This window comes from Pediculus humanus, genomic scaffold (genome assembly GCF_000006295.1).
Source record: "Pediculus humanus corporis 1103172108193 genomic scaffold, whole genome shotgun sequence".
NCBI lineage: Eukaryota > Metazoa > Arthropoda > Insecta > Psocodea > Pediculidae > Pediculus > Pediculus humanus.
Window position 1 is genome coordinate 73321 of NW_002987763.1, and position 26630 is coordinate 99950.

At 30.4% G+C, this 26630-nt stretch overlaps 6 protein-coding genes across 6 annotated transcripts; 3 read left to right on the top strand and 3 right to left on the bottom strand.

Moving 5' to 3' along the window:
• Window positions 1–1817: 1817 nt before the first annotated feature.
• Phum_PHUM423570 (43 kDa receptor-associated protein of the synapse, putative) lies at window positions 1818–3898 on the bottom strand (the record flags this gene model as incomplete). The annotated part of the gene is made up of 8 exons (XM_002429147.1): window positions 1818–2034; window positions 2121–2320; window positions 2417–2608; window positions 2697–2795; window positions 2886–3086; window positions 3162–3468; window positions 3614–3765; window positions 3866–3898. The coding sequence occupies 8 exons, from the start codon at window positions 3896–3898 to the stop codon at window positions 1818–1820; spliced, it is 1401 nt and encodes a 466-aa protein (XP_002429192.1).
• Window positions 3899–7938: 4040 nt separating this feature from the next.
• On the bottom strand, window positions 7939–8423 carry Phum_PHUM423580 (uncharacterized protein; the record flags this gene model as incomplete). The annotated part of the gene is made up of 2 exons (XM_002429148.1): window positions 7939–8212; window positions 8410–8423. The coding sequence occupies 2 exons, from the start codon at window positions 8421–8423 to the stop codon at window positions 7939–7941; spliced, it is 288 nt and encodes a 95-aa protein (XP_002429193.1).
• Window positions 8424–10651: 2228 nt separating this feature from the next.
• On the top strand, window positions 10652–14760 carry Phum_PHUM423590 (heterochromatin protein, putative; the record flags this gene model as incomplete). Its single annotated transcript, XM_002429149.1, has 2 exons — window positions 10652–10663; window positions 13333–14760. The coding sequence occupies 2 exons, from the start codon at window positions 10652–10654 to the stop codon at window positions 14758–14760; spliced, it is 1440 nt and encodes a 479-aa protein (XP_002429194.1).
• Window positions 14761–17133: 2373 nt separating this feature from the next.
• Window positions 17134–19070, bottom strand: Phum_PHUM423600 (dihydroceramide desaturase, putative; the record flags this gene model as incomplete). Its single annotated transcript, XM_002429150.1, has 6 exons — window positions 17134–17274; window positions 17366–17577; window positions 17671–17884; window positions 17973–18112; window positions 18199–18375; window positions 18989–19070. The coding sequence occupies 6 exons, from the start codon at window positions 19068–19070 to the stop codon at window positions 17134–17136; spliced, it is 966 nt and encodes a 321-aa protein (XP_002429195.1).
• Window positions 19071–19786: 716 nt separating this feature from the next.
• Window positions 19787–21546, top strand: Phum_PHUM423610 (Acidic fibroblast growth factor intracellular-binding protein, putative; the record flags this gene model as incomplete). The annotated part of the gene is made up of 7 exons (XM_002429151.1): window positions 19787–19877; window positions 19976–20174; window positions 20443–20670; window positions 20766–20984; window positions 21068–21196; window positions 21269–21394; window positions 21471–21546. The coding sequence occupies 7 exons, from the start codon at window positions 19787–19789 to the stop codon at window positions 21544–21546; spliced, it is 1068 nt and encodes a 355-aa protein (XP_002429196.1).
• A 2279-nt stretch (window positions 21547–23825) lies between these two features.
• On the top strand, window positions 23826–25912 carry Phum_PHUM423620 (uncharacterized protein; the record flags this gene model as incomplete). Its single annotated transcript, XM_002429152.1, has 6 exons — window positions 23826–23990; window positions 24070–24202; window positions 25000–25199; window positions 25282–25458; window positions 25540–25665; window positions 25775–25912. 6 exons carry the CDS (start codon window positions 23826–23828, stop codon window positions 25910–25912), a joined length of 939 nt encoding a protein of 312 aa, XP_002429197.1.
• Window positions 25913–26630: the final 718 nt, after the last annotated feature.

Consider the following 26630-nt stretch of genomic DNA (forward strand, 5'->3'; position numbering starts at 1 on the left):
CAAGTTAAAGCATGTGTGAATTTGTTTTTACACGTGTACGTTTTCATTTATATTTTATTATATTTAATAATTATTTGTTTTAATTTAACTACTTTTTGACTCGTATGAGGTAAAATGAATTTTGAATTAAATTAACAATTATTTGATGTTTTAAATAATAATAATAATTTTTTATTCATTTATTTTTCCAGGTGTTGACTCGAGTTAAGTTTTCATCGTTTGAATAATAAAATGTCGAATAGACATGAGAATTGTAGTGAACAAATTCATAAGTTATATACCTCATAATAATAATAATAATTTATTCTGTCGATTTTAATTACATGTAAGTTGATTTTAAACTGATTTTTTTCCTTAAATTTTTTTAAAACTGGTTTGACGATATGAGTTTATAAAAAATGTATTATTTAATATAAACCGGCTGTCGTTTTATAATTTTTGAATATTTTATTCGATTAATAAGGAAAAGTTTGTTTTGTTTTTTTTTTTTGGGGGGGGGGTTTGAGGGGAATCAAAAAGGTTTGTATTACATTAATATTTATCATTATTTAATCGAAGGTGAATAATTATTACAAATTAATTTTTAAAATTTATCATTTTCAATTTATTGATTATATATATATATATATATAATAACAATAATTTTTTAATGTACAATTATTAACAATAAAATTTGAAATTTTTTATTTAAAAAATAATTGTGCTCTTATTAATAAAAACTAACTTTTTTTTTTTTTTTTTTTTTTAGTTAATAACAACATTTTCATTTTCAATAAGTATTAGTGCAAATATTTTTTTTTTTTTATTTATTTATTTATCGGTAAAAAAAATTTAAAATTTTTAAAAATATTTACACATTTTGTGAATTAAAAATAATTATTTATTTTTATTATTATTATTATTAATTAGTATTATTTGGTTTTAAATTAGTTTTTATATAAAAAAAAAAAAAAATTTGACAATGTGTGAGCCATTCATAATCGAAAGTTGTAGTTCAGTAGTCAGTTTTTAATCGAATACATAAATTTTTTTTAATCGTTGACATATGTAACAAATTTCATGTGATTTTATATTTTCATAAAAGTCCGTTACATATATTAATATCACTATAAAATAATAATAATAATAATAATATTAATAATGTTAGTCATGTTAAAATATTAATTTGTTGATGATGATAAATTTTAATATTAATTTTTTTTTAGTTTACTTAAATGGATGGATTTTAAATTTAAACTTAAAAAAAGAATGGGAAAACATTTAAATTGTTTCAAGCAATAATTAAAATAACCGTTAAAGTTCGGAAAAGTGTTTGTTTTTACTGAAATTTTCTTTTTTTTTCTGGTTTTCTGGTTGTTGTTGTTGTAGGGAAAATGCGCGAAAGTTTAACGGTCAAATTCATTTCGAATGATACGTTTTTTCGTTACGTCATCACAATCGTTTGAAACAAATTTGTGGGGGGGAAAAAAAAAGAAGGTTGGCTACCCTGAGTTCTTTCGTAATTAATCGTTTTGTCGTTTTTGTTTTGTTTTTGGCAACACATTCGTTTCGTTCTAGGCAATTTACAATGAAAAATTTCTTTGATTTTTTTTTTTTAGTTTTTCCAGACTGTGTTCTACGATTTTTCCGACTGAACGTTATCAGTTATTAAATGATAATAGCCGGTTTGTGAAGGAACATGTAACAAAAATCGTTTTTTTTTGCGTATTACGATTAGTTATTCTATCTAAAAAAAAATGGCGTTTTTTTAAATATAATTTTTTACGCGTGAGCCGATATTAATTAAAATAATTGAGCTTTATTGTAGATTATTGGAGTTAAACGCTCGATGTGGCATTTCGACCCAATGATAAACTGCTCGCTCTCAACGAGAGGCTGGCCAAACTGAGTGAGGATCTGTTGCTGTGAAATCCAAAACACGGATCGGTGGGTTCATTGTTGTAGGGAAACGACTTCGAACCGACAGATTTTTGACAATCCGGACAAACTTTTTTCTTTTTTTTATTTTTCTTTTTCATGATGTCGTATGCGCACCTGAATTCAAAAAAAAAATTCATTCAAATTCTTTTTAAGGGAAAGAGAGAGAGAGAGAGAGGGAAAAAGAAGGGAAATTTATTAACCTCGCGTGAAGAATGTGAGAACATGGTAGTGCTTCGAGACTGTCGGCTTCCAATCCGAACGGCAAATTGCATCCACCGCAAAGCAATTCCATTTCTTCTTCCAAATTTCTCGCATACCTTTCGTGTAACTTTTGTTGTTCTTCGTCTTTGAGGCTACGATATATCTGTGACAGTCTTAAACGAACCGTACGCACCAGTAACTTTAAAAAATTTTTTCCCGTTAGTTAACTTGATTTGTGGGCGGGGAGGGAATGGAGGGAAATTCTTACAAATTTTTTTATTAATGGCACTACTACCTTGGCTCCGACAGATTTGGCCACTTCCAACAACCTGCTGTTGAATTCCAACGGACGACAATTGCATATTTTTTGCTGTTGTCTTAAGGCTTCAAGACACTTGGCTGCTCCGTCCATTGCTTGCATTTGACATAAACGATCACCCATCGATGTGGACGTGTTGATGGCGGATTCGTATTGTCGAAATGCTTTCTGATACGGGAATACATAAAAGTTATTTTATTTTGCAAGGTTTTCGATCACGTGATTTGTATTTGTTTTGGTTTTTCCTCAAACTTACATTTATATCCGATTTTTTTCTGTATATGTCTCCCAATATACGAAGACTTCTTGCATACGTGGCTTGGTCTCCCGAGAGGAGAGCAAATTTTGTCGCTTCCTTAAAAGAAAATTTAAATTAAATTAAATTTTTTTTTTCTGCTTTCTTTACAGTTATTGATGGTGTCAAACAAAAAATATTTTTGTTTACCCCGCAATAATCGTGAGCATCCCCCAATTCTCCCTGTTTGCAAAGCGAAGAAGCCATTTGAAGTAGAGCCGCACGATGGTGCCTTGTGTTGAGGTCCCCCAATTGAAGACTACGCGACAAGTCGTAGGCTTTTGCGGCGTACAAAGCGCTCTTGTCGGCATCTTGCAGTCTTCCAAATAATTCGGAAAATCCTATGTAAGCCTAAAAATAATTTTTTTCAGGGAGTTCGAAAATGGGTTGAGGGGGGGGGGGAGAAATAAATTTCGCGAGTGAAACCTGTAATTCCAGTCTGGAATCGGGCAAGGCTTTTGCTATTTTCAACGCGTTTTGAAACGAAGTCAAAGCTTTGCAAAAATTAGCCATTTCCAAATGAACGCTCCCGATGGTCGTGTGAACCAATCCCACAACTCTGCACTGACTGCATTCGTTGTAAAGGGAATGCCTAGCAAAGGCCAAAGATCTTTCGAGGGCACCCATTCTCTCGTGAGCCAGAGACAGGTTCAAATACGCTTCCGCTCTCATGTTCGGACTGTCCATTTCTTCGGACACGATCAATTGTCTTTGCGCAAAATCTATCGAATCCCTGTGCGAGAAATAAAAAAAGAAGGACAAAGAAAAATATTATTATTATTGCTTTCTACAATTCGGTTATCGCTTTCGAATTTCTATTTTCCCTATTTCCCCCCCCCAATTTATCTCCCCACCCTCCTTCCTCCTCCTCCTCTAACCTGTATTTGCCCCAATCCATGTAAGCTTGAAACAAATAACCTAGAAGTAAAAATTTATCGTCCCGTTTTCGTATCCTTTTCAATGCCGATTTCCACTTTCTTACCGCCGCTTGTTGTTTGTGCTGATTGTAAAGCTTTAACCCTTGTTCGATCTGTAATAAACAAGAAAAAACAAACAAGTTTTTGTAATGAACGCACAATAGACAGAAGGAGAAAGACCACGCGCACGCACACACACGCGATGACAATGACGTAGGTGACGGTGACGGTGACGTCGACAAGCATAAATAATTTTGGTTCTATTGTCACGTTGTTGACGGTTTAAATAACGTTAAGCTTTTGTCAATTGATGGGAATAGGAATGAATAATTCAATAATAAATTATCATTCTCTCTCTCTCTCTCATTCAGATCGTAATGTATATTTTTTCTCTCTCTCTCTCTTAAAGCGAAAGTCAAAGTTTTGGTTGTTTTTTTTAAAAACGTTTCGAATCATTTTTCTTTTCATTCGAGATAGAAATCTTGTTGGGGGGATGGTTTTTTTTGTTTTTTTCTCTCTCTCTCTCTCTCTTTCTCTCTCCCCCGTCTTGTCTTTTCCGTTTAACGAAATCGATCGCGAATTTAAGAAAAAAAGGAAGAAGAAGGGAAAAAGGAAAAAAAAAAAAAGTTTTTATTTATTTTATTTTTCCAGTGATTGAGTTAATAAAACATTATTTAATTTTTTATTTTTAATTAAATCCATTCCAGAGTTTTAAATTTTTCGTTTCGTCATTTTGTTAAATTCGTTTTCCCCTTTTTTTGTTGTCCTTTTTCTTTTTTTTTTGGCGTAACGATGAAAAAGGAAAAAAAGTTTCGATGTTTTGTTCTTATTGTTTATTTGTTTTTCTCGAAAAAAAAATTTTCTTCTGCTACGTATTTATTTTATTTGATTTTGTAATTTATTTATTTTTTTTTTTTTTTACGTTTGTTCGTTTGTTACGTTGATGATGCGGGTAAAAAGGTTTGAAAAAGGAAAAAAGGAAAACATGATAGTGTTGTTATTGTTGTTGTTATGTCGCATGAGAGTAAAAAGGAAAAAAAAAAATGTTTGTTCAGGTGTCGCGTTTTTGTATATTAAATAACACGGAAGGGGGAAGAGGGGAGGAGGGGAGGAGGATAAGAGGTTATCAGGGGCGTATTTCATTCGAAACGAGGTATATTCCGAGTGTCGCGAGCGCGAATAAAAATTAATTATTTATAATTTTCAGGTGTTTAATTTAAAACTTGAACGCTGTTGTTGCACTTTAGACGTTTTAAATTTTTAAATAGAGGAAAGGATTATTAGAATCAGGCGGCGGTGGGGGGATGGTGGGAACGGGAAAAGGAAGAAGGAAGAGGGGAAACAGAAAAAGTTAACTAATTTAATACTCGAAACGTACATAAATCAAAACGACGTCTCGAAAGTTTGCACCCGCCCCCTGGGGGAGGTGGGTGGGTGGGGGAAATAATAATAATAGTAAACCTTTATTAAATGTTTCTGTCTCTCTCTTTCTCTTTCTCTCTCTTGTCAAAATCGCCCCGTCAATATTATTATTATTATTACTATTGCTACTACTACTGTTATAACGATAAATCAAAAAAAACCGTTTAATTTATTAAAATCGGAAAATTGTAATCGTGGCATCAGAATATTTTTTTTTTTTTTTAATCGCGGATAAATTTTATCGTGTTTATTAAAAAAAAAAAAAAAAAAAAAAAATTGGCTTTATTCCGTGCGAACCCTTGGGGAGAGACGGAAGGGAGGGGTAAAGGGGTGGGGGAGGAGGTTAAATAAATTTTCCATGCCGCGCGCGGAAAATTCTTTTTTTTGTTCCAGTTTTTTTTTTTTTGGTGAGAGAGGGAGGGAGGGGTTTAAAAGGTTCAGAAGGAGTGGAGGGAGGGAATAGAATAAGCTAACAAATTATAAATTTACGTTTCGTTGGTTTTTTTTTTTTTTTTTTGGCGACGCCATTTTGAACTCGTTTTTATTTTATTTTTTATTTTTAAGTTTTCCCGTCGCAACAAACGATTATTATTTCGTATCGGTACCTTTTTCCGTCGTCTGCTTTTATTTATTATTAATATTATTAATATTATATTAATTTTCGGCGTCGGAATGTTTGTTCGAAAAAAATTTTTTTGATTTTCGATTTTTTTTTGTATTTTTCGTCTACTAAATAATTTTTACGATGAATTTTGTATTTTTTTTTTTTTTTTTACGAACTACAGGGGTCAAAAGGTTAAGTTTTCGCATTTTTATTTTTTGTATATGCGAGATGAAGGAAGGAAAAAAAGAAAATTTGAAAATTGTTGTTCTTTTTTCGCAGTGGAAAATTTTCGACGATTTCATAAAAATTTCATGAAAATTATCAAGTATCAAAAGTTGACGGTTGTTGTCCTTGTTGTTGTTGTTGTCTTTGTTGTTGCTGTTGTCTTTGTTGTTGTTGTTGTTGTTGTTGTTGTCGTCGTTGTTGTTGTTGTTGTTGTTGTTGTTGTTGTTGTCGTCTTTGTTGTTGTTGTTGTTGTTGTTGTTGTTGTGTTTGTAGCGTTCGTAGCGTTTGTTTTGAGTTCCAGTAGATAGACTTGAGATTCGTCTCAATTTTAGGACTTTTTTAAATTTTCCAAAAATATTATTAGTATTGCATTCGATACGGAAGACTGAGGGGGGAAAAAGACGAAGAGTGGGGGGGAGCGGAAATGGAAAAGAATAAGGAAAAAAAAAAAGTTCCGGAAAAAGACTTTAGAAATTTTATTTTATTTTATTCTTCTTTTTCCTTTTTTTTTATACGGGAAACCGGAAACGATGTGATTTGCGTTTTATTATTACTGTTTCTCATACCAGTTCGTTTTTTTTTTTTTTTTTTTTTTCAAAGAAAATTTTATTTTTAGGATTTTGATTTTTTTTTTTTTTTTTTTTTTTTTATTGAAAAAATTTTCTTCCAACATTTTTTTTTATTTTATACGTTCTTTTGTTTTCAGGTGACGTCATGAGGTATAGAAAAAGTACAAGTTCATCACCTTCGTTATGTAAATATAAAGAAAATGAAAAAATCATTACGGGTGAGTTTAATTTTAAAATTATTATTTTATCAATTTTTACGAAGTAAGAGAGAGAGAGAGAGAATAACCTTCAACGAGATATTTTACTTAAAAAATAATAATAATAATAATAATAATAATAATAAGGACGACGACGGTTGGAAAAGAGAGGAAAAAAGAAAAGTTTATCCTTTGAAAAGCAGAGTAATTAATCTTATATATATATATTGGACAGATGGTCTTTGTTTTGAAAAGCAGAAGAAAAAAAAAAAATTTTTCATTCGTCACGTTGCCTCGTCCCGTTATCTGTCATACAACACGTGAAATCTCGAATTTCCTCTCTCTCTCTCTCTCTCTCTCTCTCTGTCTCTCTGTCTCTCTTTAAAAAAAAAAAAAAAAAAAAAAAAAAAAAGAAAATTTCGAGTCTGTTCGTTGAGTTCTGTGTGTTTTTATGCCTAAAAGGCACGACAGAAACAACACAAAAAATAATTTTCTTTTTTTTTTTTTTTTTTTGGATTCGAAATATGATTAAACCGGAAACGGAAGTTGGTCGTAAATGAATAACTCGTGCGATTTTAGGTTTTTTTTTTCTGTTAAACGTTTTGCGTCGGTAACGAATGACGAAACGTTTTTTTTTTTTTTTTTAACGAGCGACGACATTATCCACACATGGCCCGGAAATAGCATTCCTTATGATTATTATGATTATTATTATTATTTTCGACGAGGTTTTAACAATGGGGGGAAAAAAAGTCTAAAGAAAGAAAGAAGGAAAGAGAAAAAGAAAAATTTAACGAAACGTTTTTTTTTTTTTTTTTTTTTTTCGTTTGTTTCCCCGCCGCATGATGGAGAAAATCCTTTCGACTCGTAGATTTTTTTTTTTTGGGGGGGAGGAGAGGGGAGGGGGAGAAATTTAATATATTTTCACGGCTGGAAAAATTGTTTTTTTTAAGATATACATGATTATATTTTTGATAATTTTAAACGAAAGGGGATCAATTCCCAAATGCGATTTAAAAAAAAAAAAAAAAGGATTAAACCTTTTTTCCTTATTATTATTATTATTATTTATTAATTTATCGCGAGTAACAACAACAACAACAACACTTAATAAATGTTCGTGTGTGGGTGTTTTTTTTTTTATCTCGTTTAATCGCTTTTTATTCGGTTTTATTTTTTGTGCGACAAAATTCCCCGCGATGATTAAATTCTCTCGTGGACAAGAGTAAAAAAAAAAAAAAAGAAAAAATGGAGTCGACATTTTGGATTTTATCGTGCAATAGTATATGCGGTGAGAAAAAAAAATTGTCGACAAACACTCACTCGTCTTTTCCCGACTTGATGATCCAATTTGTGTCGGCAAACGATGAAACAATCCCAAAATCCAGAACTTCTCGAAGGACCCGCTCTGTGACCGCGAAAATTGACTCCGAGAAAATCGGAGTCATCTGGAAAATCGTAGAGATCAAACGGATGATGATGAGATGATCCGTTCGGAGATGGAAGGAGTGCCGTCGCGCTTAGTTGATGACTTGCGGTACCGCTGAAAAGAAAAGAAAAACGGAAAAAAAGCGGAAAATGAAAATTAATCGAATCGATGGAAATCAAATCGAAGAGAAAATAATAATGATAATGATAACAAAAGAATAACGAATCGATTCTATCGTTCGTTCATTCATTTATAAATTGTGTTTCTCCCTCCCCTCCGCCCCCTCACCCCCCGATGGGTGTTTTCCCGACTTTAATTGGCTCATTTTTCTATTTAAATAATCTAAATTACTCCCCGTTTAATTAATTACTAGAGCAAAAAAAAAAAAAATTTATTAATTAACATTAAAATTAATTGTTAATAAATTTTTCTTATTTTTTTTTATTAAACTCATTCAAAAGCACGTGAATCGGGCGTTAAAATTAAGGAAAAGTTTGTATTCTATCGGGTATTCCGTACAAACCGGAAATGATTCGTTTCGAGAGCGGAAGAGAGGGAAAATCATGGGGGAGGAGCATAACCGTCCGAAAATAAATGAAAATCTCTTCTTGATGATGATGAAAGTAGGTTTTTTAAATTTTTAAATATTTTCCGAAAAAAATTTTAATTTTTTTTTCGCTTTTTTTTTCTGAACCTTTTACCCTTTTGGTTTGGTTGTTGTTGTTTGTTGCTCTCTCCCTTTAATTTAAAATTAGAAAAAAAAAAGGTTTTTTTTTTTTTTTTAATTTTTCGCGGTGGGAAAAAAAAACAAAAATTTTCCGCAGAAAAGGATGAGATAGGACGGGGGGAGAAAAAAAAAAAAAGGTTTCGTCGAATGTGTTTTATTTTTTTCCATCTTTCTCTCTCTCTCTCACACTCGCTTTCCCACTCGCTTTCCCACCGTGTATCCTGTTTTATTTTTCCCAGGGCGTTTGTCAAACGGAAAGTAGTATTTCGGATAAATTTTTGATAGGTTTTTTTAACATCCGGCGGAGAAAAAAAAAAAAAAAATTTTTAGTTTTTTTCCGTTAACGTTTGATGTGTGCGTGCGTGCGTGAGTTTCCGCGTTTTCCTTTTTTAAATTGAAGTTCGTCGATTTTTATTTTTATTTATTTTGTTTTTCTTTTTTTTGGGGGGAAAGGGGGGGGTAATAATTTTATTTATTTTTTATGACATATATATATATATTTAAATATGATAATTTATTAAGGATTTTTTTTTCCCGTTAGTTTTTTTTTTTTTTAAACAGTTTTTGAAATTTTTCCTGTGAAAATTTTTTAGGGGAGATCCTCGGCTCCCCTCTGAATTCGATTCCAAAAAAAAAAAAAAAAACTTGGAGATTTTCATTTCGCAATAATATTTCGATCAGCTTTAAAAAAAAAAAATAATAATAATAAAAAAAAAAGAAAAGTTGGAAAAGCGTAACGGTTAGAAAGAGAGAGAGAGAAAGATAGATGAAGAAAGGAAATGATTATCGAGCGGAAAATTATGTTTAACCGAATTTTCTTTTTTTTTTCCGACGGCGGTGAAAACGGCGAGAAAACGTGATCCGAGAAAATGGTCCGACGAAAGAGTCTGCCACGTTCGAAATAGAAAATCACGGATTAAAGCCGACACCGTCGAGGGGAGGGAAGGGGGGCGGGGGCGGGATAAAGTAAAGCAATAAAACGTAATGTTTGGGAGAGGAGGAGGGGAGGGGAAAAGGGCGGTCGCCCCGAGTATAATTTTTAAATTGTCTGGTAATGGATTAAAGTTTGTGTTATTATTATCATTATTATTATTATTATTATTATTATTCGTCTGTGACCGGAATATCATCTTGAAGTTACATCAATTTTAAGTACCCCTCGAATTTTCCGTTAGAATTTTCCATCGAAAAGTTTTTCCTATTATTATTTAGTTGTTGGTAAAATAAAAAAAATTCACATCGCGTTTAGACGTGAGAGAGAGAGAGAGAGAGAGAAATTCTTTTTTTTTTTTCAAATATTTTCACGCCGCGTCTAATTAGTATTATTATTATTATTATTGAAATTTTCTTCTTTAAAAAATTATTTTGATTTAAAAAAGAAAAAAGAAAGGAAAAAATTTTCTCCGGTATTTTTTTTCCTCTTTTTTTGAATCCCGTGAAAAGTAACGAACGGGGGAACGAGGGAACGAACGAATGCTCCCTTTTTCTGGATTTTTTCCATTTAACGAAACCGTTCCAGAAAAAAAAAATTTTTTTTCGACAGGAATTCGCGAGCCGCGAAGTGGAACGCCGCGAGACGCAAAACGAGATGAAAAAAAAAAAAAAGAAAAAAAAAATTTTTTTTTTTTTTTTTGTTTTTCTTTCTTTCGGGGTTTTATTATTTAAAATTAATTTTCTTTTTAACCGGAATAAATTTTTTTTTTTTTGTTTTTTTTTGTACAAAATTGTATTTATGCGATGATAAATATTCCCCCCCGCCCCCGGAGAAACAAAGGGAGAAAATAATGGGGGAAGAAAGAGAGGGAGAGAGAGTAACGGTTTTCAAAATGGCGGGAAACGTTTTTTAGTATTTTATAAATACACGCACATTTCAAAAAGAAAATTCGACTGCATTGTTTTTTTTTTTTTTAATAAACTACAAAAATCATAACAAAAAAAACTGAAAATGAAAATTTAATAATAATAATAATAATAATAATAATAATAATAATAATAATAATAATAATAATAATAATAATAATAATAATAGGATCGAGGCGAAAGGTTTATTATTATTATTATTAAATAAGATTTCGTCTGTCGTTTACAACGATTTAAAATTTTCGTATAATAATAATAATAATAATAATAATAATAATAATAATTTTTTGTCGTTTGCACCGTTTTTGTGAAAATAATAATAATAATAAAACAACGATGACAGATGACGGGGAAAAAAAATCATTATCATCATCATCATCATCGTTTTTTTTCTAAGTATTTATTATTATTATTATTATTATTATTATTATTATTAAATTATTTAAATTTTTTTTTAAATATTTATATTCATCGTTTTCCCGCCCCCCGCCCCTTACGATTTTCCATTTTGCTTTTCTCACTCTCTCTCTCTCTCTTTCGTATTGTATTTAGCCACTGCTGTGTGGGACCTTTTTGTCTTTTCTTTTCTTTTCTTTTTTTTTGTTTTGTGTGTGTGTGTGCGCGTGAAAGTCACGCCGCATCGCCGAGTTTTATTCAAAAGGCGAAAAAAAGGGCGTTTCCCCGCCAAGATTTATACACGGTGTGTAAACTGTTACACCGTCTTGAAATTTTCTCTTAAATCATCATCATTATCATTCGCTCTCGTTTTTTTTTTGTTATTGTCATTATTATTATTATTATTGTTTCTGGTATTTATTCGTTCAATCGAAAACGATTAACCGGAATAAAGGGAGGGAGGGGGAGGAAAAAAAAGGTTGTTGTTGTTGTTACATTGAATTTAATCGAACGTGAAAATTTGAAATCAAAAAAAAAGGAAAAATGTGGGGGGTGGGGGAAAAAAGGTTCATGTGGCACAATCGTTCCGACAGAAAAAAAAAAAAAAAAGAATTAATTATTCTTGCTCATTGAATCGAAGAAATTTTTTCGAAAGCGGATTTTTTTTTTTTTTTTTTTTTTTATTTTCGATTGCGTGTTAGGAATATCACAAAAGGAAAAAAACGCTGTGGGAAAACTATTTTTGAAAAGAGATAACGCCCCCCCTTCCCCTCTCCTCCCCGCGCACGTTCGACCTTTTTCTTTTATTGGGGGGGGGTGGGAAAGGGAAAAAAGTGGCGAAAGTAGTGAAAGAAGAAAATCTGGCGTGTAAGGTTTGGTTTATTACAAGTAATTAATTAAGAATCAATCAATCAATCAATCAATCGTCGATTGGAAAAAGTATCGGATTATATATCGGGAACTAATTGGATTTAAATGGGAAACGAAAGAAAGAGGAAGTTGAAGTGTCACTTCCGGTTTAACTTATTTTAAAAAAAAAAAAAATTTGAGCGGCGTGAATTTTTTTTTTTTTTTGGTTATTTTAGGGCGAGCCTTTGTCATGTGCGAACTTTTCGCCTCGCCTTTTTTTCACACGTGCAACGATCGCGGATTATTATTATTATTATTATTATCATTTCGTACCTGAGATATTCTCTCGAAGCAATCGACTCCCATGATGGCTCCTTTTTTATCATATTTTAATTTTAAAACCGTTTTTCTCTCTCTCTCTCTCTCTCTCTCGCGCGTTTGTATGTGTTTTTACTCCGACGGTTTTACGACGGTAACTTTTTCGTTTGCCATCGAGGTCCGATAATATTTCGAAACACGGTTTATTCGAAAATGATTCGCGTTGATGGGTTTGTAACCGTTTAACGGTTATAATTGGATGATGATCCGTTATTTTCTGTCGTTTCGCACAAAGGTATCGTATTTTTCCCGCGAGCGCCAACATTTTTCCACGCAATTTTCACGCAAGTTGATTTAAAACGATTTGAATGAAAGGTGACAACGAACATGTTTTCGACTTTTTAGAAAAAATAAAACAAATTATTATTATTATTATTATGAAAACAATCGAAAAAAAAAAAAAAAAAAAAAAAAAGGGACCCGTGTGTGTGTTATCCGTTCGTAAGCACACTCCCCGTTAACGAAATGCGTCAGCAATCGATTTATCTAGACGTTTGACCTACTAAAAAGCACAGTTTCCAAAATGGACCAAAAAGAAACAACGTTCGACGAGACATCTGTTAGGGGATAAAGAAAATGAGGGGGGCGTGTGCTCGAACGTTGTCGCGTATGCGCAGCACGGGTCACGTATGAGACACGGGGAGGCTACGAGGACACGCATTATAAAATAAACGTCAAGTCGCGCCCTCCGTTTCACTCACTCATTCATTCATTCATTCATTCATTTTTCTTTTTTCTTTTTTTTTGGTTATCTGTTGCAGAAAAGAGACTAAAACCGATCGTCGTGTTGCGTGACGTCGCTAAATCGAAACCCGAATCCCGCCGTCACGAGTCTCGATGCGGTAAAATAAGAGTCAGTAGTAATAATAATAATAATAATAATAACAACAACCACGGCGACGTGACGGTGAAAACGAAAAAAAATTCGAACGTAAACGAAAGGGTAGAATGCAAAAAGGATTTGGATAAATCATCATCATCATCATCATCATCGAATCATCGTTTGAACGTCGAGACGAATAAGGAGGAAGATTCGGAAAAAGATGATTACGTCACGTGGGATACGGATCAAGAGTACGAAGTTGAAAAAATATTGGGTCACAGGCGTAATAAGAAAAATCAATTCACGTACCTCGTCAAGTGGAAAGGTTGGAGCGACGCGTTCAACTCGTTCGAACCTTTGGAAAATTTAACCGGATGTAATTATTTACTAATGAAATATTATAGGAAATTTCGATCGACGACGAATCATACGATCGAAGACGTGAGGAAAAGAGTGCAGGAGGGCGTGGAAACGTACGAAGTTTACCAAAAGTTAATGCGTGACAATTTCAGCAGGGAAAGCATAGACGAATTTTCTCGGGATCACGTCAACGTCGTCGAACGGATATTCGGAACCGAAACCGATTTCGAAGAATGCGAAAAATTCATAGGGGAAGAATACAAGTATTTGTTGGAAGCGATGACGAGCGCGACATCATCATCATCATCCGTCGACGTCGACGACAAACTGTGCCGAAGAGTTTTCGATTACGATATTTGTTTGAGATTGATAAGTCGAAGGCGGAAACAGTTACGAGAACTCGCGACGTCCGAAGCCAAGATGAACAATTTCGAAGACGTGGGCGTCAAAATCGAAAACCACGTGGATTTAGATAGTTTTCCGAACTTTGTTTACGTCACGAAATTACAATGCGCGGACGACGTCGTGTTTCCGGCGGATCCGCCGCTGGGATGCGATTGTTCGAGCGGTTGCAGCAAAGATTCGACGTCTTGTTGCGGTCGTCTCGCGGGTTTTCAACTGGCCTACAATTCGAACAAAAGGTTGAGAATACCCGAAAGGGAACCCATTTACGAGTGTAATAAAAAATGTTCGTGTTCGTCGAATTGCGTGAATCGCGTCGTACAGTCGGGTCGACAAGTCGAATTGTGCGTTTTCAAAACTCCCGACAAAGGGTGGGGAGTGAAAAATTTAAACGACAGAATACTCAAGGGAACGTTCGTTTGCGAATACATAGGAGAAGTCATACCGCAGTTCGAAGCGGCGAAAAGAGACGTGGAAAACGAGAAGAAAAAGGTATCGTACCTGTTCGATTTGGATTTCAATCCGGATCACGAATCGGAAATGTATTCTATCGACACGTACAAATACGGCAACGTCGCGCGGTTCATCAATCACTCGTGCGAACCCAACTTGGTCGTTTATCCCGTTTGGATAGATTGTCTAGAACCCAACTTGCCCAGATTGGCATTTTTCGCGAAAAGAAACATCGGACGAAACGAAGAGATAACTTTCGATTATTGTTGCAGAACGGAAGACGGAAATGGATCCATCGTCGATGCAGACGACGAACAAGAGGAAAATGGAAAATTAAATAACGGTAAGAAAACAATGTCGAAAATTCGTTGCGAGTGCAAAGCTTCTAATTGTCGGGGTTGGCTTTTTAAATAATAATAATAATAATAATAATGGCGGCGTGCGAATTGAAATTTCCGTCGGCATTCTCTCGTTTATAAAAATCATTTTTTCGTATGAATGATTACAATTAACCCCCCGCCCCCTTTCACTTCACGTACAGTTTCCGCCAAACCGGAAAATCAAAAGAAAAAATTATCAAATCGCACGCGTCCGAAGGGAAATCGAAACGAAGAAAAGGGAATCATAAAAATAGTAATAATAATAATAATAACAGTAACGATGAGATTTTTAAGTAATTTCCCTTCCGGTTTCGACGTATCGATTTCCGTTATTTCCGTTACCCCGTAATTGTCATTTATCATCATAATTGTCACCATCATCATCATTATCATCGTAGTAGTCGTAGTCGTAGTCGTAGTCGTCGTGGTCGTAATCGTCGTGGCTGTAGTTATATTCGTTTTTTTTAATATTTTCAATGTCGTTATTATTTATTATTATTATTATTATTATTAATATTTGACGTAAGAGACTGATCGAAATTATCATTATTATTATTAAGTTTTATAGATTTATTTATTAGTGAATTATTTAATTTTAAAAAAAATCGACAACCGACGGGAAATACGAGTATTATGAAATTATTTTACACGGGAAAATTAACGTTATTATTATCATTATTATCATTATTATTATTATTATTATTATTACTAATGTATTGACAATGGGAAGATGTATCATTCATCCATCTCGCGAATGTTTTAAATCATGTTATAAAATTTTGTCATCATTATTATTATTTAATTATTTATTTTTTTTATTTTTCGTAACGGTCGTTTTGAATACGTCACTTCCGGTTGAAAAAATAACGGTCGACGACGGGGGAATTTGTTTTAATTATAATAACAATAACGTTCGAGAAAACGTCGACCGTTAATTATTTGTTCGATTCGTTCGTTTTAGGGAAGGGGGGAGGGTGGGGGTGTTGGGAGGGGAAATTAATGGCGCAGTCGAATATTTTCAGTCGATTTTTTTTTAAGAAACGTTTTTTTTTTTTTTACCGCCATTTTTGTTGTTTTGTTTTGTTTTTAATTGTATTTTGATTGTCGTATCGAACGTCGTGTGAAAAGAAAAAAAAAGGATGAAAGGAAAATGATGATGGGGATATGGGTGGAGGGGAGGGAGAAGGGGGAGGGGTCGTTTTAATTTTGTGTTGTATTTTTTTAACGGTTTTTTTTTTGTTTTTGAATTGTATGTTTGTTGTGAAAATGCTCTTTTGTTTTATTTTATTTTTTTTAATTTTTTTTAATTGGTTTTTTTTTATTTGAATAATTATACGAGTCACGTGATTTGTAATTTAATTTATTATTATTATTATTATTATTTTGTAATGAATATTGTGTAAAAGGTGTGAAAGAGAATGAATGATGATAATATACATAAACATTCGTGGAGATTTTATTATTATTATTATTTTTTTTTTGTCAAACTTTGTCATGTCTTCGATCGAAGCCATTTTAATTATCGCAATTATCGTTTTCTCTCTCTCTCTCTCTCTCTCCCCCTCTCTCCTCCTCTCTCTTTCACTCGTTTGTTTAATTTATTATGACGATCGAAAAAGAAACAAACAAAAAAAAAAAAAAAAGTGGAAGAAACGATTGCGAAAGGTGAAATCGTGAAAATCATTAACGAAGATAAGATGGGGAAGGGAAGGGAAGGCGAAGGAGGAAAGAGGGAAGGAAAAGGTTAAAGTTCACCTTTTTGTCGTAATGATTAAACAAAAGGCAATTAATTATTAGTAATTATAAAAATTTTAAAAATGACGTCACACGCTCCCGCTCCCGCCGTCGCATCTCAATCGTCAAACAAACAAACAAACAAACAAACGAACGAACAAACGAATAAAAATGAAAAATAATAATAATAATAATTTGATAGGCTTTCGCTTAGATAAGCTAATAATAATAATAATAATAATAATAATAATAATGAAAAGCCTGAAATGAAAAAAAAAAAAAACAATTAATTAAAAAATTTAATAAATAATTTAACGTTTTTTTAAACGAATAATTTTTCTTTCTTTTTATTTTATTTATTATTATTATTATTATTATTATTATTATTATTTATATTATAATCATTTATTATTTTTATTTCTCTACAATTAATATTTACAAAAATTTTCCTTTTTTCTTCAGAATTTTCTATGCGTTAGTTAATAATAATGATAATGAGGTCGTTCGTTAATCGACTTGTAAATAAAATAAATAAATAAATAAATATATATTTTTTTTTGTGTTTATTTATATACGGGTATTAATAATATCGTTACGAGATTTCACGGTTGCCAAGACTGATTGATTGATCGATTGATCGATCCATCGATCGATCGATCGATATATCGATTCATCACGTCGAGAATCCTTTATGTTTTCTTTTGATTCTCGCATAGGGTCCAATGTCCGGATCCATGACGAAATCGTACAAGACTCCAGTCCATGAATTATGCTGTGGTAAATTATCATAATATTCCGGAGCGATTTTTTTCACCTGGAATCGTCAAAACAAAAAAAATTATTCGAACGGTTGCGAGTAGGTCGTGACCTTTCCTCCTCCTCCTCCTCCTCCCCCCCTCATTTACCTCCGGTAAAAGGGAACCGGGTACGGCGGGAAAATCGTGGTGCTCGTTATGATAACCCACGTTGAAAGTTATCCAATTGAGAGGACCGTAATACGAATACGTTTCAAATCCTTTTTTGAACATGTAATGTTCGGATATGAAATGACCGGCGACCGGATGTAAACCCATCGCGAGTAAGGATCCTATTGTGAGATAAGCGAGAACTTTTCCTCCTGCGAAAGAGAGAGAGAGATAGATAGAAAAATCACAACGTCAACGTCGTTTATTTATTTAGAGAGAGAGAGATATATATAAAATAAAATTACCAAAATAATAATAAACGAAAACGTCGAAAATCAATTGTATGACGACGTTGATCAATTCCAACGTCGTCGGAGATTTCGGATACGTAAATATGGGTCTAAGAGCGTAGAAAAGAGGTTGGAAAAACAACCAAACGAATTTTCCAAACGTCGTGCAAAATAATTTCGCTTCTAAATACGTCGGAATATCCGTGTCTAGTTTTTCGTCTCCTTGATACTGTAAGAAAAAAGGAAAACATTTTTTGTTTACTTTTTATCGAAGCCCCCCTTCCACGTGTCATTCCACCCCCCACACACACACGTACCCTGTGATGCTCCAAATGGTATATTTTAAACGTCACCGAAAATGGAAACCCAATGACTAGATTTGTAAACATACCAAAGATTCTATTCGCAAGAGGTCTTGCATGACCGAAAGCTAAATTATGAGAGATTTCATGTATGGCTAAAAGAAAGAGGAAAAAATTTTAAAATTTAAAATAGCCAATCAATCGGGATTGAAAATTTGAATTAAAATTTTCAGGTATGTACCTAACATTAATGAATGATTAATGACTCCACCGATGCAATATGCAGTTAAGAGAATTATCGTCCAAGATTGATTCACCATTAAATGCATTAAAACAACTTGAATGCTAATCATTAATAAAACTATCCACTTGAACTTTGGATCATAGCCGAATAATTTTTTTATTTGTGGGTACTTGGCTAAAAAAAAAAAAAAAAAAAAGAAAATTATTAAGTTAAAAGGCGAAGAAAAAGTCGAAAGAAAAAGAAAAATTTTTTTTTTTTGCATTCAAAGTTTGTTTAATCGACATTATCTCTTTTTTTAAACTTAGTATTATTTATACATGGTATCAATTTGCTCGAGTTTATTGTGGAAAATAAAAATAAAAGTACAAATGAAGGTCAAAGACAAAACAATACAAAATTGAAACATACTCTTGTACTTGTATTCGCTCGGTTTAAATATGCTTGTTTAATAAACAATATAACTAAATAATATATATATATATAGTTTTACAATCTGATGGAAATCACGGTCACGTTTTTCCTTTTTTGTTTAAAATTTCAACGACCTATATCTTGAATGGAAAAAAGAATAATAATAATAATAATGATTATGGTTGATAAATATTTGATTATTCGAATCGAATTCAAAACGTTTAAATAAACGATATTAGTAATGATATGAATATTATTATGGTTGGAATTTAGAGTTTTTGTAAGGTAATATGTAAAATAATGTAATAAATGCATTTGGAAACGTTTAAAATGTAATAAATCATGTGAATGTTTATGTTAAAAGTATATAACCCACCCAGTATTTCTTTACGCCGACTGGCGTGAGGTTCTTCCGTGTAAACCCATTCAAAATCCGTTCTTGTAACTGCCGCACCCATATTGTAATATCATCTAAAAAATTTAAACTTTTACAAAATCATTAAATTAATAAATAAGTAGAAGGAATATGAGAGAGAGAGAGAGAGAAAAACTAAATTACAAATACATAATTTCACCGTAACTGAATCGCCATGACTGAAATGATGAATACCGTTGTAAATTTTTCTATTATTATTCTAATGACACGAAAAATTTTTAAGCGGGAAATTAAAACGGAATTTTATCCAATGGCTTACACTGAATTTTTTTTTTTTTACGCGAGTGAATTTACGTTACGGGGAAATATTTTTATTAAAATAATATTTATAATGGTTAAAATTTAAAATTAAAACATTTTTTAGAAAAAAATAAATAAATAAATTGAAGTAAAAAAAAAAAAAAATAGGAAAAAAAATTCATTTTTGAATTTTTATTACCGAACCGCCGTCGATCAAGTATGTCTTCTGCTCGTTGTTTGAATTAAAGGTTTTTATTACACTGTACAGTTTTTTTTTTAAATAATAAAACAAAATGTTATTTTATGTTAATTTAAAAATGTAGTTTTAATTATTGTAAATATAAATTTATATAATTCATTTTAAATTATTCCATTTTTTTTTTATTAAAAAGATAAGAAGAAAAACATTTGCTAAGAGAAAAAATATTTTTTATAATGTCGTGATACTTACTCGTTAATGATTTATTGCCTTTTTTTTTTTTTTTTTAATTTGAAACAATGTCTTCTTTTAACGAAGTCGATGTTTTTATTAGTAATTACACTTTAGTAGATCCAGAAGTTTATCAACTTTGGGTGGAAGGACATTCGTGTAAGTTGTTATTATCATTGATTTTAACAAATTTGATGAAACAAAAAAAAGAAAAAATTATCATAACCTAAATTATTATTTAAATGAAAAAATTTCAGCTACAGAAGCAGTTAATACATTAGAAAGCAGAGAAATTGTTCAACAAACAGGTGCTTCATTAGATTTAGTCGAATCAGATGTTTTAGATCATTATAGAACTTACAATTTACTCGAAAAATTACTTCACAATCCGATTAAATTAGCCGAGCAACTGTCTTTTCAATTAGAACCACAAACACAACAATTACTGATTGAAAAGTAAGATTTTCTTTTATAATTAGGTTCAAGGTATTTTATCTTGTCTTTTTATATTCAATGGAAATTTTTTTTTTTTTTTTTTTTTATCATTTTTTCATACCATAGAGTATAAAGTCATTTGTTCTTGTCAAATTTGTTTTTCTATGTGGTTTTATCCCGATGAATTTTCATGTATTTTTAATTACCTTACCTAAAAAAAAAAAAAAAATTTCACACATCATCATCTCACTAACAAATAATTATTATTATTATTATTTTGTCGGTTTAGGTATTATGAATTTGATGATTCTGTAATTAGAGAATTATTGGGTAAAAAATTATCATCGAGACATAGGAAAGATTTGGATGAAGTCAGCGATAAAACCAATGTATTATTGAAATCATGTCGTAGGCAATTTGACAATGTCAAAAGAGTTTTTAAGACTGTCGAAGAATTAACTGGTAACATGGTACAAAACATAAAGAGTAATTTTTTATTATCAGACGAATTGAGCAGGTGTGTTTGTCTCCATTCAAATTTTTTTTTTTTTTTTTTCAAATAATTTTCTTTAAGATGATGAGAATAAAATTTTTTTATCATTTAAAATGTAGAAAATATGGTGCCATTGTTTTTATCGCTTGCGTCAGATTTGAAACATCTAAAAGAAAATTACAATATTTAACCTTTTCCGATTTTTATCACTGTGCCATGGCGATCATGAATAAATGGACTTACAGAGATGCATTTCCTGAATTCGATTTGGACAGAGAATTTTTATTAGATTTAAGAGATGTGAGAATACTTTCAGAGAAAGAAAGAGAACACAAACAGTGAGTGATTATGTTATGTTTGCACATGCACAAGCATAAAACAATTAATTAATAAATCATTTACTAATTTTTTAATCATTTAGTTTGGTATGTAATAGATTAAAACCGACGTTGCTGGAAAGATCTTACGTGGAATTAGAAAATAATTTTAGATCTTATTCGAGAGCCATTGTTGGTTTGGCATGTAACTTACACAGATCGAGAGAATTAAGGTGAATTTTGAATTTGAATTTCGATTTGTATAAATTTCAAGTTAAAAATCTTTTTTTTGTTTTTAATGTCAGATCCCTTTTCGTCGAGCTCGTGGAAAGATGTATCGAACCGTGGAGACAAGTTTCTTGGTCTCATTCTGATTTGAAAAATTTCTTATTAGCTTATGAACAGTGTGCTATCGAAATGGATGTTTTAAGGTAGAACATTTGAAATGGCGGGGGGAGGGGGGAGGGGAAATATATAGACATAAGAAAATGCGAAAAATTTTTACAGGGAAGGTGATTTAAAAGCTGCTTGGGAAAGATACATGACAACGATATCATATTGCTTACTTAGAATGTATCATTAGTCAATTACAACGAGAAAGAAAGAAAGAAAACTTATCGAAAAGTATATAATTTCAAGAGTATTGAACAAGGATAGAGGATAGGGTAAGATGATCATGAACAAAATTGAATCTTATTTTATTTTATGTATTAATTTTAATTATTAATTTTAATTCGTTTTGTTATCGACTTTTATCCTGTTGTAAAAAAAAAAAAAAAAAGAAATTATTTGTATCACGTTTGTGCTGTTGACGTGGTGCGTTTGTTTGTTTGCATGACTGATCCTCCTGATAAGTCTCTGTAAGATTGTAAAAATATTATTTTAAATTTGTAAAAAAAAAAAAAAAAAATTTGTATGTAATTATACAAAGATTGATTGTGTGTGTGTGCGTGGGTGTGGGTATGCGTGTGTTTGTGTCACCGTGTACAATTATATTTTATATAAATTGTAAAAAAATGTATTTAAAGTTTTTTTAAAGAAAAAAAAAATTATTTTTGTACTTTGAAAAATGTTATATAATTTTACTCGTAAATTTTTTTTTTCTCTCTCTCTCTCTCTTCTCCCCCCCTCCCCCCACGAATTAATATTTTTATTAATTTTGTTATTGTTAATAATTAATCACGTTTATGTTTTTTAATTTTTTTTTTTTTTTTTGTTATTTCTAAAACATTTATTTATATGCTTATTTGTTATCGTTATTCGGTGAAATCATATTTTATTTATTATAATTTTTTGTTTTTTAAATCACAAAATGATAAAAAGAAGAGGAGGAGGGAAAAATGAGGGAGAAGGGGAGGTGTGGAGGTGGGAAAAGCATGTTTGATAATGTTATCGATTGAATGAATCATTTAAATTATTAACAAAATGAAAATCAAGTTGAATTTATAGGAAAAATTTATTTGCAACACATTTTCAACGAATAAATTTTTTTGTAATTTTTTAATAATAATAATAATAATAATAACTGTCATAATTTATTATTACTTAATTTAAAATTTAAATTAAATTTATTTGAATATTAATTATATATTTAAAAAAAAAAAAAAAAAAATTTAAATGAATGTATAATATAAAATTGAATGATGTCGTTCGGATTGAAAGTTTTTTTTAAAATGTTTACGAGTCACATAAGTTTTTTTCTTTTTTTCTCACACACATATGCGTATATATTTATGTATACATAAATAAATTTATTAAATTTATGGTTTTTTTTGTTGATTTTAATAACTAAAATCTTCAAAACATAAATCTTTTTTTTTGTTTATACAAACATAAAATGATTTTCCATATTCATTCCAATAAATATTTATTTATTAACTTGAATTTATTTTTAAAAAAAGTGAATTTTTTAGAAAAATTGTTATAAAAAAATTATTAAAAATCAAAATATTCAATAAAAACAGGCAACAAACAAACAAACAAACGAACAAACAACAAATCAATAAATGAAATTCTTTGTTATCCAAAATAAATAATTTTTTTTTTAATAAATAAAAGTTTAAACAATTAATTAAATACTTATAATTTTAAATTAAATAATAAATAAAATATAATAATTAAATGAATTTTAAATTTAAAAACCGTTACACGAATGTGAACAAACAACAACAACAAACGTCGTCCATCATTAAATAAATTTAAAAAAAAAAAAAAAAAAAAAGTTGAGCAGTCGCTCCGTCGTTTCATTATTATTGATCTTGTTTTACGGGTTAAAATAACAAAAAATTGTTTATTTTATATTTTAAACAGTATAAATAAAATTTAAAAAAAAATTTTTTTTTTTTTTTGTTTAAATTTTATTTCCATAAATAACTGGATAGTATTTTAAAAAAAAAAGATTTCAAATTTTTATTAATTAATAATAATTTTTTATTTAGAGGTACATTTATTTATTAGAAATAAATGATTGCGTATATTATAAAAAAAAAAAAAATTTTTTTTTTTTTTTTTTTTGTGTGCGTTTTTAAAGGATGCGTTAAATTGGTTTAAAATTTTATGTATTAAATCGTTGAGGGGGGGGGGAAGTGAGAAAAAAGAAAAAATCGATAGATTTACGTCGTTACGATTTGTATTTCTTTTTTATTATTAAATTATTTTAATTGAAATATTTTAAAAAATTTTGTGTTTTCATAATCATATGACAGAATAATTTACCGGTGGATTTAGTGGTTTGCAATGTATTAGAGCTCCCCCCTTGGAAAAAAAAAAAAAAGTTTTTTATAATTTTTTTCTCTTTTTTTCCTTTTTTTATTTGAAATTGTTTTCTTTTAAAAAAGAATTTTATTATTTTTGTTATTTAGCATGAATAATAGCAGCATAGCAGAACAAGAAGATCTCATCAAAGATTCTTTATTCGCTTTGGTGAAAAATCATATACCAACAGCTCAAGTTTCCGATATTGATGAAATTGTACTCACATATGTTGTGAGTATATTAGAAGATTTAGGAACAGAAGTTGATGTCGAGGTAAAAAACCCAAAAAAAAAATTCTTTTTTTATATCATCATCCAATAAAATTTTTAAATTATTTTTGTTATTAATTCAGGATGCATTCGATGTCGAAGGTTTTTGCGAAATGTTATCAGCTTATTTACCTGATTTTGTAAATATCGATCATGGAAGCGTTTGCGATTGGATTTTTCAACTTTCATCAACATTGAGTCAAAAAAAATTTAAAGGTAATACATAAATTGTTTTGTTTTGTCCTTTTAAAAATCAATTAATTTCATCTTTCATTTGTTTTTCAATAATAATTTGATCATTCTTTAAAATAATTCTGTTTTTAACAGTAAACAATAACCAAATCATTATTATTATTATTATTGTGTTTATTAATTATGTGAGATAATAAGAGAGCAATTAACAATTATTTGTTTTTGTTATTGAATTTTTATCAATAAACAATTTTAAACTAATGAGATGTGTGTGTGTGTATGAGCACATACATAACTCGTAATGAGTTTATTTATCTCAAAATTATCATCATTCTCTCATTATAATCGATAGTTAACAATCGTCTTTTTTAAATAAGAAACATTTAAAAGTTTAATAAGTAAATTTTGTCTATTAACTTTTATATAATTAAATAAAAATTATTTTTGGTCAGATAAATTTTTTTTATTCAAATTGTAAAAGAAGATAATTTGAAATGAAACGAAACGAAATGAATTTTTGAGCGTGACATGAATTCGATTTGAATTTTTTAAAAAATTATGGATGATAACTAAAAATTATGAAGAAGATTCATAACTACAAAACTGTATAAGAAATGAAGTTGAGTTTTTGTTTAAACAAAGTAAATAAATAAATCTTAATAAAATGTTAATAAATTTAATATTAAAAAAAAAAAAAAAAAAAAAAATTTCGAATGTGGGTCGATTAATTGTTAAAATCAATTTTTTGTCTGTTTTATATTACATATCGATTGATTGATAATAATAATTAATAATTTAAATATTATTTTTAGATGATTCAGAATCTGATAAAGAAATTGCTGATATTTCATTAAACAGATTAAATTTATCTGGAAGTTTGTCATCATCTGGTAGATCAAGACACAGTTCATCTGAATGTAGTAATTCTGAATATAATATCGATTTGAAAAAGAGAAATCATTTATTGAGTGAAGCAAGCGATGCAAGCAGTGATTCAAGTTGTGATTTTTCAGGACAGGAGGTTACATTTGTGAACTTTTATACAATGTTGTCACATTTAATGTAAATTTTAAATAAAAAAAATGTTTTTGTTTCCTAAACAGGATTCATTTTTACGTTCAGAAGTTCAAATGCTTCAGGAAATGTTTCCGAGATCAAGTTTGATGGAAGTGAGACATTGTTTGGCTGTTGCTGATGGTGATGTTGAACGTGCAGCACAAATTGTTTTACACAGACAAGAAGCAGGACAAAGCATAAGTCACAGTGTCAATTTACTTCAGGTTAATCTTTTTTTACCTAACCTAATTAACTAACCCTAACGCAATAAAATAAAGTAAAAAATTTTCTGTTTTGTTTTCCAGCCCATTTCACAAAGGCAACGACCAACGGTTAACGATGAAGAATTAAAATCTCGTATCATTGCCAGGTATTCGTATGTTGATAAAAATGACGAAGTACGTGAACACAGGCCCGTGGCACCCAAATCGGTAATCTTTATAACAAATTATAAAATCCCAGAATCCGTTAACGTTAAGGTACATACCTTAACTCTCACTGCAAATTCAGGTTTCTTTCAATGTTAAATTAAAATTACAGGAACCAAAGAAACTAGTCCGTTACCGGGATAACAAAATCGTTAGTTTAAAGGGAGAAAGATTTACGGAAGTGAAAAAAGATGATGGCGAAGAACAATCTCACAAAATATTCAAACAGGGAAAAATGAAGGGACATTGATAACTGATTGCCCAAATGATAAACGTTTATGTGATTCAGTGTAAATTCTGGAAACCACCTTGAAAACAATCAACAAAAGGTTTAACACTAAATCAAACAACCTCCGACCATTATCAAATTATCATTATCATATTAATACTTTTTTCCTTTTTTTGCAGACGATTCTCGGCAACGCCTATTCGATAAACGCCTGAAATATCCCGGATAAAGTTTAGATGATGTATCCCTTTACAAAGCAAAGAATCCCCCCCCTTTCCCCCCCCCCCCGAGAGATCCCAATCAAAGATTGATTTGCAAATATGGATTTGATGTCGTTTTTTTTTTTTTAAAATCGATATTATTATCATTATTATTATTATTATTATTATTATTATTATTATTTCATTCGGTGTGTGATCGTATATTTGAGTCGATTCACATTTTATTATATGGATCGTTCCATTAAATGATTATCATTATCGGTATTTAGCCGTTAAGAAAGGTATCACGTGTTGATGATGATAATAATCATGATGATAATGATAATAATACGGTAGTTATTCGTAGATTAGTTGATAAATAACGTAGATCTTTTGTCGAAACGAAACGGAAAAAAAAAAACGCGCTCATTCGAAAACAAAAAAAAAAAAAAAACTTTACTCGTGTAGTTTATAGACGTGAAATGATAATAATAATAATATTATTATTATTATTATTATTATTATTACGGTTCGATATT